The 15239-nt window shown below is 37.9% G+C and overlaps 1 protein-coding gene across 1 annotated transcript; it reads left to right on the top strand.

Annotated features, from left to right (window-relative positions):
* The first annotated feature begins 8555 nt into the window (after positions 1-8555).
* On the top strand, positions 8556-9161 carry LOC121386022. Its single transcript, XM_041516818.1, has one exon. The coding sequence runs from the start codon at positions 8556-8558 to the stop codon at positions 9159-9161; it is 606 nt and encodes a 201-aa protein (XP_041372752.1).
* Positions 9162-15239: the final 6078 nt, after the last annotated feature.

Here is a 15239-nt window from a genome sequence, read left to right as displayed (position 1 = left end):
TTTAGTAGGTTTTACTTGTTTCTCTTTGTTTATTGCATTAGAGATATGTTATGTTGAAATCTGGGTTGGGATCCCGAGTTCAATTCCTTGCATAGCTAGCAAACATGATATAATCTTAATACATATTGATATCGAACTAAAACGGATCAGTGACAAAGTTGGACAAATCAAGACTGAAGGAAATAAGGTAAATATATAGGTAAATATACCTCGAAACTGGCATCAACATTTATAAAGCCATCAATCAAACTAATAACTCTCTCTCTCTCTCTCTCTCTCTCTCTCTCTCTCTCTCTCTCTCTCTCTCTCTCTCTCTCTCTCTCTCTCTCTCTCTCTCTCTCTCTCTCTCTCTCTCTCTCTCTCTCTCTCTCTATATATATATATATATATATATATATATATATATATCTTTATGTGTCTGTCTGTATGTCTGTATGTCCCCATACATGCACTCTATCGTTAATTTGATTATGGACATTGGTTCACAATATCCCGCTGGTTTCATGGAATTGGTATACCTAAGTTGGGAGTTCGTGCATATGTTGTTATTGGCTTCCAGGTGAGAGGCAGAACACAAACGATTCAGCAGATATCGACTTGTACAGTCCATTATCAATTACTAAAGGACCCAGCTAACAGTAAAATTGTATACATTATTTACTGCATCGGTAGTTTGATAGCTGGGCTGTGTGTCCAGGAGAATGTGGTTGGACCTTAATTGGATATACGCAAACAAAGAAAGTGTAGTAATGCACTGAACAGCAGACATGTTTCATATTAGGCAGAACACTCGTTTGATGAGCGATTGGTCTAGGATCGATGCCTGAGGGGGGCCCCATTTTGGCTATTTCTCGTTCCAGCCAGTACGCCACGACTGGTATATCAACGGTCATGGTATGTGCTGTCATGACTGTGGGGTGGTGCATATATACGGTTTCATGCTACTAATGGAAACATTGTGGGTTTCATTTCTCTAAAACCCTCAGAAAATAGACGATGATTAAGAAATCTTTAACTTTTTTACTAAACACGTATTCATGTAATGATATTTAGTTGTCATGGTTACCAGTTACGACGACCTGTAACCGAGACCCGAGACAAAAATTAAAACGCATTGGGTCTCCGTGGCACAATGGTTGAGCCATCGGGCTACAGGCTGGTAGGTACAGGGTTCGCAGCCGGGTACCTGCTACATCCCAGAGCGAGTTCTTAAGGGTTCAGTGGGTAGGCCACTACACACTCTTCTCTCGCATTAACCATTAACCAACTGACATCTAACCCACTGTCCTGGATAGACAGCCCAGATAGCTGAAGCGTGTGCCCAGGACAGCGTTATTGAACCTTTATTGTATATAAGCACAAAAATAAGCTGAAATGAAATGCATTGGGCCGATTTCATATGTCTGGGTTATTGGTAGATTTTGAAAACCTATTGGTTAAACCTGTCTGTGGGATGGTGCATATAAAAAGATCCCTTGCTACTAATGAAAAAAGAAATGTAGCGGGTTTCCTCTCTAAGACAATATATGTTAAAATTACCACCATTTGACATCCAATAGCCCATGATTAATAAATCAATGTGCTCTAGTGGTGTCGTTAAGCAAAACAAATAAGCTATTAATATACCGGTCTGGGCCGTAACCAGAGAGGAAAAAACGCCGAGGAAAACCCAGACCTGTAAAATAAATATCAGTGTCATGGGAAAATATAGTAAATCTGGGAAAATTCCAGACGAGGCAAGCGCTTCGTCTGCCTCATGCTGGCTACGCCATTGCCGGTAACAAGTTTTAACTACAAAGTGATCAAGTGTAAGCTATCCCTCGCTTATGTGTTTTTCCAGATCTGCGGGTAACCCATGCGAAAGGCGTGGTTTTATAAACACGGGTAAAACACACACATGCGAAATGCACCACGGGTGAGGTTTTGGTCAAGATTTTCAGCGTTTTACGTAAACCAGTGTTAAACCTGGGTTTTCATATAACCCGGTGTTACGAAACCCAAACATATGAAATCAGACCATGGTGTATTCCTGATTGCTTGTAAAATATTATAATTGCATGACATATGCCAGGCGCAGACGAGCGTTTTTTAACGCATGCGTCTTGCGTTAAAAAACGCATCCGTACGAACGCAGTAAAAACGCATCGTGTGCGACCTCCTCTGCGTTGCGTTTTTTAGCGCTGTGTCGATTTTTCAAATATCAAACATGTTTGATTTTAGACGCACAAACGCATCCGTCTCCTGCCGCATCCGCCTAAAAACGAACGTGTGCGCCTACTTGCGTCTGCTTTGTGGTCACATTTTTATATTGACCAATCATCTGTCTATTCAGTAACATGCCTTTCGAAATGGCCTCTCCAACTGACAGTTTAACAATTAACAATTATTGGTTTCAGTGATGAATAGAACTGTGAAAACAGACCCGACCATTAAAAATGACTAACATGTAAATGTTTCAACACAAATAATTTCCAACTGCTCATCTTTGAAACAAAGACTAGGCATGTGTAATTAATGACATTTCTAAATAGATGAACTTTAAAAAATATAAATTATTGCATTCATTGTACTATTCCTAATAATAATAATTAAAACAAACAATTGTGAAATAAGAAAGATATATATCGTAATAGTATATTGTACATAATGTTTCAAATAAAGTTTATTATGTTTTAAAATGTATTAATAAATTACATTTAATCTTTGTTATTTTTCCTAGAGTAAAGTATAAATAAATTACTTAAAGGGATATTCCCGAGATTGCTCCATTGTAAGATGTTTCCGACAAATAAAATATTTCTACGATTAAATTTACATATTAAATATATTTTCTTGTTTAGAATATCAGTATCTGTATATTCAATGTGTTTCTGGTCGTCTTAATATTTGTAAGAAGCCCAAATTGGATTTTTTTTAGGACAAATATTAGAACGATTAGAAACACGTTTAATATACAGCCACTAACAATTTATGCAGAAAAATATATTTGATATGTAATTACAGTCGTCAAAAAGCCTCTGTTAGTCGATAACATCTTAAAAATTGCAGAAAACTCAGGAATGTCCCTTTAATAAAAGAAATCGTCAGTGGATCGCAGGAACGCATCGCAGATAGGCGCACACGAAACGCACCCGTCTGCGTTGAGACTGCGTTTTTTTAACGCAGACGCATGCGTTAAAAAAACGCTCGTCTGCGCCGGGAAGTAGATGATGATTAGATGACAGGCGTCAGATCACCAATTAATTAATTCTTAATGTAAAACAAAATATTTAAACTCTATTTTTACAAAGATGAAATCATTGCACTGTCACAGTTTGCTAGACTGAAGTATAAGTTAGTTTTGTTTAACGACACCGCTAGAGCATATCAATTTATTAATCATAGGGCATTAGATGTCTTACATTTGGTAATTTTGACTCGTAGTCATCAGAGGAAACCTGCTACATTTTTTTATTTCCATTTGTAGCAAGGGATCTTTTATATGCACTTTCCCGCACACAGGAAAACACATACCACGGTCTTTCACCAGTTGTGATACACTGGTTGGAAAGCGAAAAAAAAAACCCAATCAGTTGAACGGATCCACCGCCGTGATTCGATCCTGCGACGCAAGCACCTGAGGCAAGCACTCAGCCAACAGGTAAATCTTCGCCGGAATGAAGGAAGGAAAGAAGGAAATGTTTTATTTAACGACGCACTCACCACATTTTATTTACGGTTATATGACGTCGGACATATGGTTACGGCCCACACGGATATTGAGGGAGGAAACCCGCTGTCGCCACTTCATGGGCTACTATTTTCGATTAGCAGCAAGGGATCTTTTATACGCGTGTGCGCTAAGCAGCCCGAACATCCACTAAATTACTTCAGGCGCGTGTACGCTCCAGTCGCTTGCAACAAAAGCCCTATGTTACTACTGAATCGTGGAGTAGTCGTCGACTTGTTATTGTATTTGCCATTTATCGTGGGGCCCTTTTGTTTAGTTTCGAGCATAGTTACTGCAACGTTCTCCACACCACTCGTGGCCTTAGATTCTAATCATCACATTCAATTCGATTCATTTATTAACTTTGAACATTTAGTGTTGCATACAGACACATGTACATATACAAGATATGGTATATTGATACGCGTGGCCTTAAGATTCTAATCATCATACGATACAGTCTTTTAAACAAACTGACTTGTTTGTTCTGCAACGGGAATGAGAATGGGAACTCTGTTTACGTGCCCATATCCAATAAAGGTTCAGGCAGGTCTACCAAGGATCCAGCCTCTGACAAGGCCCGTGGGTGGTTCCGGGGCAGGAAGGGGTGGGGAATAGGGGAGGGGTGGGTGTTGCGCCAAGTAGGATGGTAATTTATCTATCACATTACGGATCACCGCACCAGTCTGCGAAGCACACCACACTTTTCTGACTGGGATGTAATTAATATAAGTTGTATTGTCGTAATGCGACCAGTTTCTTGCGGTAACGTGATACACTATAATTATGTGCGTGTACTCTTACAGCAGCTTGCTCTGAATGTGCACGGTAAATTCTCTGACCTGACCTCACTATGTATGATACTTGCCTGGGTGGTGTCGTGGTTAAGTCATTGGAAATAAGGCTGGTAGACACAGGGTTCGCGAGTTTTAACGACTCAGTGGGTAGGTGTAAGACCACTACACCCTCTTCTCTCTCACTAACCACTAACAACTAACAACTAGCCCTATGTTCTGGACAGACAGCCCAGATAGCTGAGGCTAGTGTGTTTCAACCTTAATTGGATATAAGCACGAAAATAAGTTGAAATAAAATATGGAAGATACATGTGTGTTTTTGTGTAAGGGAATGCAAGTGTTTTTTTTTTTCTCTATTCATCCCAAGTCGTAATATAATTCTTTTTTTTCTCCTTTTTTTTTTGCATTGCGACATGCGAGTCACTCATTAACAAGAAGTTTGTTTTGTTTAACGACACCACTGGAGCACATTGATTAATTGACCATCGGCTATTGGATGTAAAACATTTGGTAATTGTGACTCGTAGTCATCAAAGGAAACCCGCTATATTTTTCCAAATGCAGAAAGGGATCTTTTGTATGCACTTTCCCACTGACGGGAAAACACATGCCACGCCCTTTGTCCATTTGTGATGCACTGGTTGGAACGAGAAAAAACAATCAGCTGAATGGATCCACCGATGTGGTTCGATACTGCGACACAATAACCTCAAACGAGCACTCAACCGGCTGAGCTAAATCCCGCCCCTTATTAACAAGTTACTGGAACCTGTGGTTACTTGTGTAATTCCGCGGTGTCGGACGTACATTTCAGACACTTCAGCAAAGCATTACATAAACGTACAACAAGTTCCAAAACATTATATTGTTATACGTTGTAAGAACCAACTAGGGCACTATTGTCATATATATTTCATTTCAACTTATTTTCGTGCTTATATCCAATTAAGGTTCAAGCACGCTTTCCTGGGCACATACCGTAGCTATCTGGGTTGTCTGTCCAGGACAGTGGGTTAGTTGGTTATTGGTTTGTGTGAGAGAAGAGGATGCAGTGGTCTTGCACCTACCCACTGAGCCCGGTTCCGGACTGTGAAAACTGTACCTACCAGCCTGTAGTCCGATGGCTTAACCACTGCGCTACTGAGGCCGGTTGTCATCTATAAACATTTTTATCCATCCTTATGTTACGCTAGGTGTTCAGTGAAAAATGTGCATGGTTTCGGACGTGTGCACACAAACTGCAATTTTTCACCGACAGATGGTTATGTCTAAATCTCTGTGACGGGTGAGGGCATATTATAGGTATATCCTTATATTACTGTAATTTCAAAAAAAGGCATAGGTCACCGGACAAAAGTTCGATCCACATCCCATTAAGTGAATAGGTTTATTAATTACTATGGCGTTTCCTTTTTTTCCAAGTATAGTCAAAGTAATCATGTTCTTTATCCATTAAGCGTATTTAATTTTAAACTTTTCTATAATGCAACAATTAGTTGTGTTGCTTAAAATGACATCCAGCAGAGACACAAGTACATATATTCATTACTAAAACGGACTTTTAAATACATTGGAACTAAAGGAAAAATTGACTTTTTAAAACATTTACTGACTATTTACTTTACAATTGTATACATAATCTAAAAGTCATTACATATTTTTAATTCGTGCACAGATAGTAATGCTGGATGATTAAATCAATATAAGATAATAAAAATGTACTGCCACTGATGAAACCTTTTTGCAATCAGAACTTGAACGACCCCATACATAGATACAAATTCATAAAAATTCCACCATAAATCGTTTGAGAACTTTTGTTTTTAAAACAGTTTCATTAGAGTGATCAACGATGTTCTAAAAGACCCACAAATAATACAAATAACATTATTTTCCATTTTAAAAAAAATCCCATTGTGGGTTTGGCTGGGACCCGTTTAAATCGGTAATTGTGGTGTACGTCTGACGTAAGTGTTACGTGTGCTTTGTGTTAACGGGCCCAGGTGAACCCGAATGCTCACACCATTAAATCGGGTCATGCACGAAAAATAAGCACCATGAGAGAAATACACGTAGACCGAACAGAAGCTTATACTACTTTTATATATATGATTCCTGAAAATCCCTGAAATAAAACTTTGAAAACTGTACTTAGTTCTAGTACTTAGTACTAATAACTAGTACTATAATGGCCAGTTACAACAATATAAAAATAACAGCAATAATAGGCATGCAAACTGTCCTTAGTTCTAGTAGTTAGTACTAATAACTAGTACTATAATGACCAGTTACAAGAATATAAAAATAACAGCAATGATAAGCATGAAAACTGTCCTTAGTTCTAGTAGTTAGTACTAATAACTAGTACTATAATGACCAGTTACAAGAATATAAAAATAACAGCAATAATAAGCATGAAAACTGTCCTTAGTTCTAGTAGTTAGTACTAATAACTAGTTCCATAATGACCAGTTACAAGAATATAAAAATAACAGCAATAATAAGCATGAAAACTGTCCTTAGTTTTAGTAGTTAGTACTAATATATCGTACTATTATGACCAGTTACTAGAATATAAAAATAACATCAATAATAGGCATGAAAACTGTCCTTAGTTCTAGTAGTTAGTACTAATATCTCGTACTATTATGACCAGTTACAAGAATATAAAAATAACAGCAATAATAAGCATGAAAACTGTCCTTAGTTCTAGTAGTTAGTACTAATAACTAGTACTATAATGACCAGTTACTACAATATAACAATAACAGGAATAATAAGCATAAAAATTGCCTTTTATCGATAAACAATTAAAAATAGCATCAAAACAGTTAAAATTAATTATCACTGACTATCTTGTGGCAGTTTTGACCATCATAAGCATAAGAGACGAGTTGGGGAAATGGTCTCTGTATTGTTATACCTGGGCCCGTGCTTATAAAAATTAAAGTCCAGACTTTAATAAAGTCCAGACTTTAACGTAATGCTATTTGAATGGCGTTGCCATGACGTTAAAGTGTGGACTTTATTAAGTCTAGACTTTAAGGTTTATAAGCACGGGGCCTGGCCGTTAGGAACATCATAAGCGTTCGAGACTGGGTGGAGGTGGGGTCGGCGGGGGGAGGGCAATGGACACTTTCGTTCAAAATGAGCTTACCTGAAATCTTCACCATGGATTTCCATCATTCTACTCACAATATTAGTATCCATGTAAAAATGCAGACTATATAGCGTCTTGGTACTAATGCGAATATAAATATACGCTGTGTTCCAGATTCGGATATTTTCGTTTAATTCGGGCAATAAAAATCAGCCTGCCCCTAGTCCACCCCTACTCCCAAAAAGGGAGTCTGAATGCCTATTGTGACCAAAACTGTCAGGTGTAAAAGTGTCATGAGTAGTTAGTCTGTTTAAAAGTAACTTTGTAAATTGAATGTGTATATTATTGACAGTATGATAATTGTTCAGGGGTTACTGTTTTGTTTTAGATGGTGTAGTGGTCCATTGGGCTGGTAAAACCCAATCTTAGTCATTGATATTTCTATTAATTAATAAACCTTAATGAAAACCATTAAACATAATTTGTTATCGATGGTATTGTTGGTTGGGACTAAGGTATCATAGAGCCCAAAGTCTGATATGTCATATGTTAGACCAAATTAATTTTTGAAAATGAGCAAAATTGATAAAGCAAAGCAGGCACATATTCAGTAAGTTATGTAGTGGGAGGTCTAGACTGTGGCAAGTAGAAATAACGGCCTCAAACGAGATTCACGAGCGCAACTAATCGTGAGTTTGAGGACATTATGCTACTTAAAACAAAGTACCCTCACAAAATTATCCAACCAACTAATGTGCATCCAAAAATTACATAACCCACAGGTAACTGAAACTGACGAGACACGTGACTGAATACCGCATGTTGTCCGTGCATAACTGTTTGAGGTTTGACCACGTGACGTTCAAGCACGTGCAAAACTATTTGAGGCGTCCATTACCAAACACGTCGAAAACGCACGCTGGGAATTACCGTATTAGAGCAATTCGATATGAACGAACAAACGGACGACGATTTATTAGTAACACAGAACAGTTTTAACAATTCAACTGTGGAACTACATTTGAATTCCGAATTTGATTTTGTGCCTTTTTGTCCTTTAGAAGACAATTTTATAACTAATTTCGATTTAGGCAGTTTAAACAGTGAGTTAGCAAGTAACGCTTGTGACGGTGAGAGCAATGACATTAACTTGTCAAACTTAAATCCAACTAATTACGATGAGGAAGTTTTGCAGGCTACTAATGCCATAGAAAGCGAACTGAAAGATGAAACATTACGTTTCGGCACACAACTCTCAAAAAGCGAAATGAAAGGTTTACGTGACTCGGCCTTTTCTACAAATACTGAAAATAAGAGCACATGGGCCGTCAAACTGTTCAATAGTTGGATAAGTGAAAGAAACAACCGCAATGCAAGAGATGTACCCATCATTGAAAAGGATCTTATTAATTTGGCGGAAGATGAAAATGAATTGAATACGGTTTTGATGTGTTTTGTGACGGAAGTACGCAACATGAAAGGTGCGGAGTATCGCGGTAATACACTCTATGAAATTGTTTCATCGCTACAGTACTATCTGCGTAGAAATGATTAAGTTCTGTACTCGACGCACGCATGAAAGAAATTGCAAGGAAAGGCATTGGTATCAGTAAACGTCAGACTCAAATTATATCGGAAGAACAAGAAGATATCTTATGGAGGAAACAGTTTCTTGGCGAAGACACTCCACGACAACTTCTAGATACACTCGTGTACTTGATCGCACTGAATTTTGCGCTAAGGGCGGGAGATGAACATAGGTTTCTACGTGTTGGTTCAACATCCCAGTTTGAGCTCTTGGTAGGTTCCAGTGGTAAAAAATCCTTGAAATACACAGAAGACATTTCGAAAACTAATCAAGGAGGCTTGAAACATCGGAAATTGGAGAGGAAAAGTGTTACGTTAGTGAAAACCATGACTTCCCTGAGAGATGTCTTGTCAGGCTATTTGAAAAATACATTTCATTGAGGTAAGTACATTTCTTGATTATATTTATCTCTTCTGTTGTCTTCACGTACAAATTACCATAGTGGGAGACCTATTAGTGCACAGGCCAATTAGGTCCAAACATAGGGCGGTAACTTTTATGGACGGCAATATTTTGGAAAACAAATTATTTTTGTATGCTGCACACAATTCCACTTTACCCCACTAAGTAATATAATTACTCTTTATGCCAGATAACATTCACCTCCACCCCCTCCCATTCTCCTAATATTCACCCCCTTATTCCTAAAACTGATTAGCTTCTATTTAGAGGCGTGGCAGGGGCTCGAAATATCAAAATGCCTAGGAGCGCCAAATACTCTGAATAATTATGTGTCTGCCAGTGGTAAATTATACAACACTAATGGGGGGGGGGGGGGGGGGGGGGGGGAAAATTTAGAAATGAGCGCTTCTATGGCGATATAATTATTTTGTTGGAGTCCCATTATAATGGGTAAGGAGATGTTTACCATATCCACTGATTTAAGACAGTATTAAATTCTATATTGCAGGCCTAAGAATGGAAATGTGATTCGTTTTATCTACTACCACTTACATTTTTAACATCAGACTGCTGGTATGCAGATGTTCCTGTTGGTATTCACCCATTATGTTCAACCATTGGACGACTCTGCAAGGCGGCGGGTTTCACTGGCTACTACACCAACCACTCCCTCCGGGCTACTACTGCAACGAGATTGTATGAGTCTGGTATCGATGCGCAACTGATAGCCGAGAGAACGGGACACAAGTCCGTGGCTATTCGGGCATACAAGGTGCAATAGTTAATTAAATTACACGATTTAATAAAATTAATATCCTCTTACTGACCTTCATTGATGCAGGTTGTCAAATTATGAATCATTTGAAAATAACAAGAATAATTAAACCAACTCATTTTGATTTAAGGATCACCCTTTTGATCTTCCAGATAATTATAATTAAATGTATATATAACATACAGGTACATGTATATATTAAATATGATTATATCCTGTCTTAAGAGACCATTTTGTTTTCATCTCCTGTGTTTATATAAACGTATATGACTGGTTTATTGTCGTTATAATGTGTAAATAAAATAAATAGATATGAATATGTTATAATGTCAGTGATGTAGCAAGTTTTTTTCGTGTTTTTTTGTCCTAATAGAGAACATCAGCAAACATGGCGTCAACTGTTGACAAATTCATTCAGAGAACATCCCCAAGGATACTGGACACTAAGGTCAAGGCCTCGGCAACACCTCTGATTTCCCATGATGTCGAAGAGAAAGCTAAACAACGTGACTTTTGTATAAAACTCGGCGACGGGACTACTTTTTGTATGAAATTCTAATGCTCAATTAAAGAAAAATACTTTGTGCACAGTTGTCTTGTTATTATTGAACTATTTTTCTGTCACGTGGTATTTAAGCCTCAAATAGTTACCCTCAAATAGTTGTAAACTATTTCAGGGTTGCTGTACACTATCCAACTATTTGACGTTTGTGGTACTATTTGAGACCTCAAATAGTTACTAATATTTACCTAACTTTGTTTAAAGCGGAAAGTAAATGCTTCACATTAAGACGTCACCGCGCAGAAAAAATCGATCGTGGAGAAAAAAATCATCGCGCGGAATCGCGTATATGGAAAGGTCCTATATAATTGAACTGTATCGAGGCAGGAAGGAAATGTTTCATTTAACGACTCACTCAACACATTTTATTTACGGTTATGTGGCGTCAGGCATATGGTTAATGACCATACAGATATTGAGAGAGGAAACCCGCTGTCGCCACTTCATGGGATACTCTTTTCTATTTAGGTCAGGTCAGGTCATAGGGCTTTACGTGCACATTCAGAGCAAGCTGTTGTAGCGTACGGCTGTCCTGGGCTTTTTCTATTTGCATCAAGGGATCTTTTATATGCACCATCCGACAGACAGAATAATACATATTACGGCCTTTGTTACACCAGATGTGGAGCACTGGCTGGAACGAGAAATAGCTCAATGAGCCTACCGCCCCCACCCCTCTATACAACGAATATCATACATGATCTAAACATATTAGAGACGACACAGTGATAATTTAACACGCAATCCTAGATTTGGATTGCCCATATAACAAAACTGTAGGTAGGTGTAAGGCCACTACACCCTCTTCTCTGTCTCTAGCCACTACACAACTAACAACTAACCAAGGTCCTGGACAGACAGTCCAGATACCTGAGGTGTGTACCCAGGACATCGTGCTTGAACCTTAATTGAATATAAGCACGGAAATAATCTGAAATAATAAAACATAAATGCATACACACAAATTACATGATGAATTGACGATACTGAGGCTAACATATTTAAATTATTATTATGCATTATTGTCATAGTTTGACTATATACCTGAGTTAGTTAAGTATGTTTTTTTGTTTCGTTACAAAGGATAAATAATGCCAAACATCAAGTATGACGTTTTGAAAACAATGCTACCTATCTCAGTAGCTTATATAAAGTAAAGTTTGTTTTATTTAACGACGCCACATAGGCTACTCTTTTACGAAAGGCAGCAAGGGATATTTTATTTGCGCTTCCCACAGGTAGGATAGCACAAACCATGGCCTTTGTTGAACCAGTTATGGAACACTGGTCGGTGCAAGTGGTTGACACCTACCCATTGAGCCTTGCGGAGCACTCACTCAGGGTTTGGAGCCGGTATCTGGATTAAAAATGTCATGCCTCGAATGGGATCAGAACCCAATACCTACCAGCCTGCAGACCGATGGCCTAACCACGACGCCACCGAGTCCGATCAGTAGCTGATATAGTCATTGTGATATATTAAAAAAAAATGTAAATTAGGATGTCGTTCAAAGATTATATTACAGTTATTAGTGGTGTTGTTATTCTTCTTCTAATTATTATTATTGTAATGTTCTGGTTCAACAAACTCATTTCATTTATACAAAGAACATATACGTATCGTCTGCTTTGTCATGACGTAACCCCGGGAAACGTACTCAGTATTGTTATATTCACACGTCCGGTAATAGTAACTAATCGATAATAGTTTCTATATCGCTATTGGTATTTATGCCATATTCATTACATTTATCTCAATTATTATTATAATTATTATTATTATTATTATTATTATTATTAATAGTACCATTATTTATATACAAATAAAATAAAGTTTGGTAGCCTGTAGGGTATGTATATGAAGAGTTCAGGCGTAAAACGCAATATAAACCATTTCTTTCTCTTTTTAGTTAAAGACTTTATTGTAAGTCAGTAAGGGCTAATCGTAGGTCCGCTGATTTGCTGCAAATCGCGATTGATCCTTATGAACTTGTATTGGGTAAATCCCGTTATTTTTTTTTTTTTTTTTTTTTTTTTTTTTATCAAAACGCGATATACGCCAATTGAAAAAGTCACCTTTACTGAAAATTAAAAATGGATATATCGCGTTTGGCGCATACACTCTTCATATATTTGTTTTACGTTCAGCGGGGTATGAAGAAAACAAATCATCCGCACACTGTGTAAATCGGCGAAGCCGTTCTCACATAAGTTTGGTCACGATTTTTTTTTGGTTCATACCCAGATGAACGTAAAAGAAATAACAGACAATACTTATAATTAAATTTGAATCATACTTACTAATAATAACATTAAAAGTTCATATTTTATTTCGAATTATTTTTTTGGTTGTTGTTAAAACAATAACGCTCAGTAATACAAGTTACCACTATAAAATGACTTCATCAGGTGTGACGTTCCCTGACGACGTAACTTTTACATTCATCGAACATTGAACAATCTCCCGTTGCTACGGCTGGACCAAAGGGACGATGTTAAATTGTAATAAATGTAACGGGAATTTAATTATAATGAAATGAAAATCACCCCAATCTGATTAAAATTAGCTCTACTGGGTCTACCAGTAGATCTATCAGCATTGCGGGGACTCCCATGTCCAGTTGACATTACATCCATAAATAGCAATTTAAATACCGACCAATTACACTTCCCCTTTTATATCGTTATTCGGGAGCATATACATTCTAAAAATATCGGGCGAGACTATTTATGCAATAGGCGTACTTGTTGGTCTATTTCAACATTGAAAAAACAGGGGTAAAAGTGCAGTAATAAACTCTGGATTGTATACTAGTATAAACAGATTTGATGGCTATACCATCACGTTTTTTTGTTGTTGTTTTTTTTGTCTTGAAACAAATTTTATATAAAAATTTATATTGCAATTAGTTTCCGGTATACAAAATGATTCGGGTGAATTACGAATGTTTTCAAATTCTTTTCAAATCACTACATCCCCATTCTGCAGCTCGTCGTGGTAAGACGTGTTTGTGCACACTGCACGTGCTTTCGCGGCTCGACTTGGGGATCCTTCACTTTTGTTGTTTTTGTCAACGAAGTGAAGTTTTCTACTGGGATGTATGCGACCATTGGAACTGATTGAACGCTGGAACGCTTCTCGTTTCGACAGTCTGCACCACCAGGTTAGATTCTTTTTTAGCGAGATTCCTTGCCTCCACGTCATTTCTCCGTCTGACTATGTTGACTTGTATTTTTCGTGACTCGTATGACGGCCATTCTGCAGAACGCCACGGTTGTTCGCGTTTAGTCTCTACATGTCCGAGCCTGTCCTAGCAGCACTGGAAGATTGACCGCCCCACTCTAAGAAGAAATAGGAAGAGGGGTCAGCCCCTACTACTCTTTTTCTAGACACTTTACTTTGTTTTATTGTGATACCATCTCCTATCCTCCGGAGTCGGGCCCGTCCGCACCACTATACTAACCCATGACGACTGGACTATACCCTAGTCTGATTCTCTCTCTCGTTCAGACGGATCTGGCTTCTCGAGATATGTATTTCAGCACAGCACTACGCCTTCAACGTATATTGACTGTTAATCTAGGGGTTTTCTTGACGGGATGCAACCCATCTCGTTCCTTCCAGCTGTGCACCCTAACGACCTTAACGAGGCCACTCACGTGGACATATAGATCGGACTTTAAAACTTTTAGACGTTCGTTCAAAAGTTTATGTCGAAATTACTTTCTTTTTTTAATATTATTAAATAGTCCGATCCTCTCTTCTTTCTCTTATTTATTTTTGGACTGTCCTTCTAAAATGCTCCAAATTATATAAATATTCGACCGAGCAGTCAATTCTTTTTATTTCTGGCTTGTATCTTCTTTTTGTCTTTTTTATTAAATTCTATTAACTTTTTTACTAATTACTATTTTCATCATTCTGCCCATTTTCAACTCTACACTCGACCCCCCCCCCCCCCCCCCCCCCCCCCCCCATCCCGAGTCAGGCCACCGATCTTATCTAATTTCTTTTTCACCACCCGATCTAATCTAGCGACCAAATTTAATAGTCGAATTTTCTTTATTAATTATATTAGAGATGCGCATCAACATTTTAACGTCAAAATAATCAATAAATCAATATTGAAGGCTTCTGTCTTGGTCTTCTTGCTGATCGCAAATTAAATATCGACAAGACCCCGATGATGTGCTATAGTTTCAGCGTCCTATTTGTTTGCTTTGTTTAACGACAACACTGGACCACATTGACTAACTGGCCATCGGCTATTGGACAGCAAAGACATTTTTAGGCAATTGAAGTAAG

Source organism: Gigantopelta aegis, chromosome 12 (assembly GCF_016097555.1).
Source record: "Gigantopelta aegis isolate Gae_Host chromosome 12, Gae_host_genome, whole genome shotgun sequence".
In the NCBI taxonomy this organism is placed as follows: Eukaryota; Metazoa; Mollusca; class Gastropoda; order Neomphalida; family Peltospiridae; genus Gigantopelta; species Gigantopelta aegis.
The sequence above is the reverse complement of the archived record's forward strand: the minus strand, read 5'-3'. Positions and strand labels throughout refer to the sequence as shown.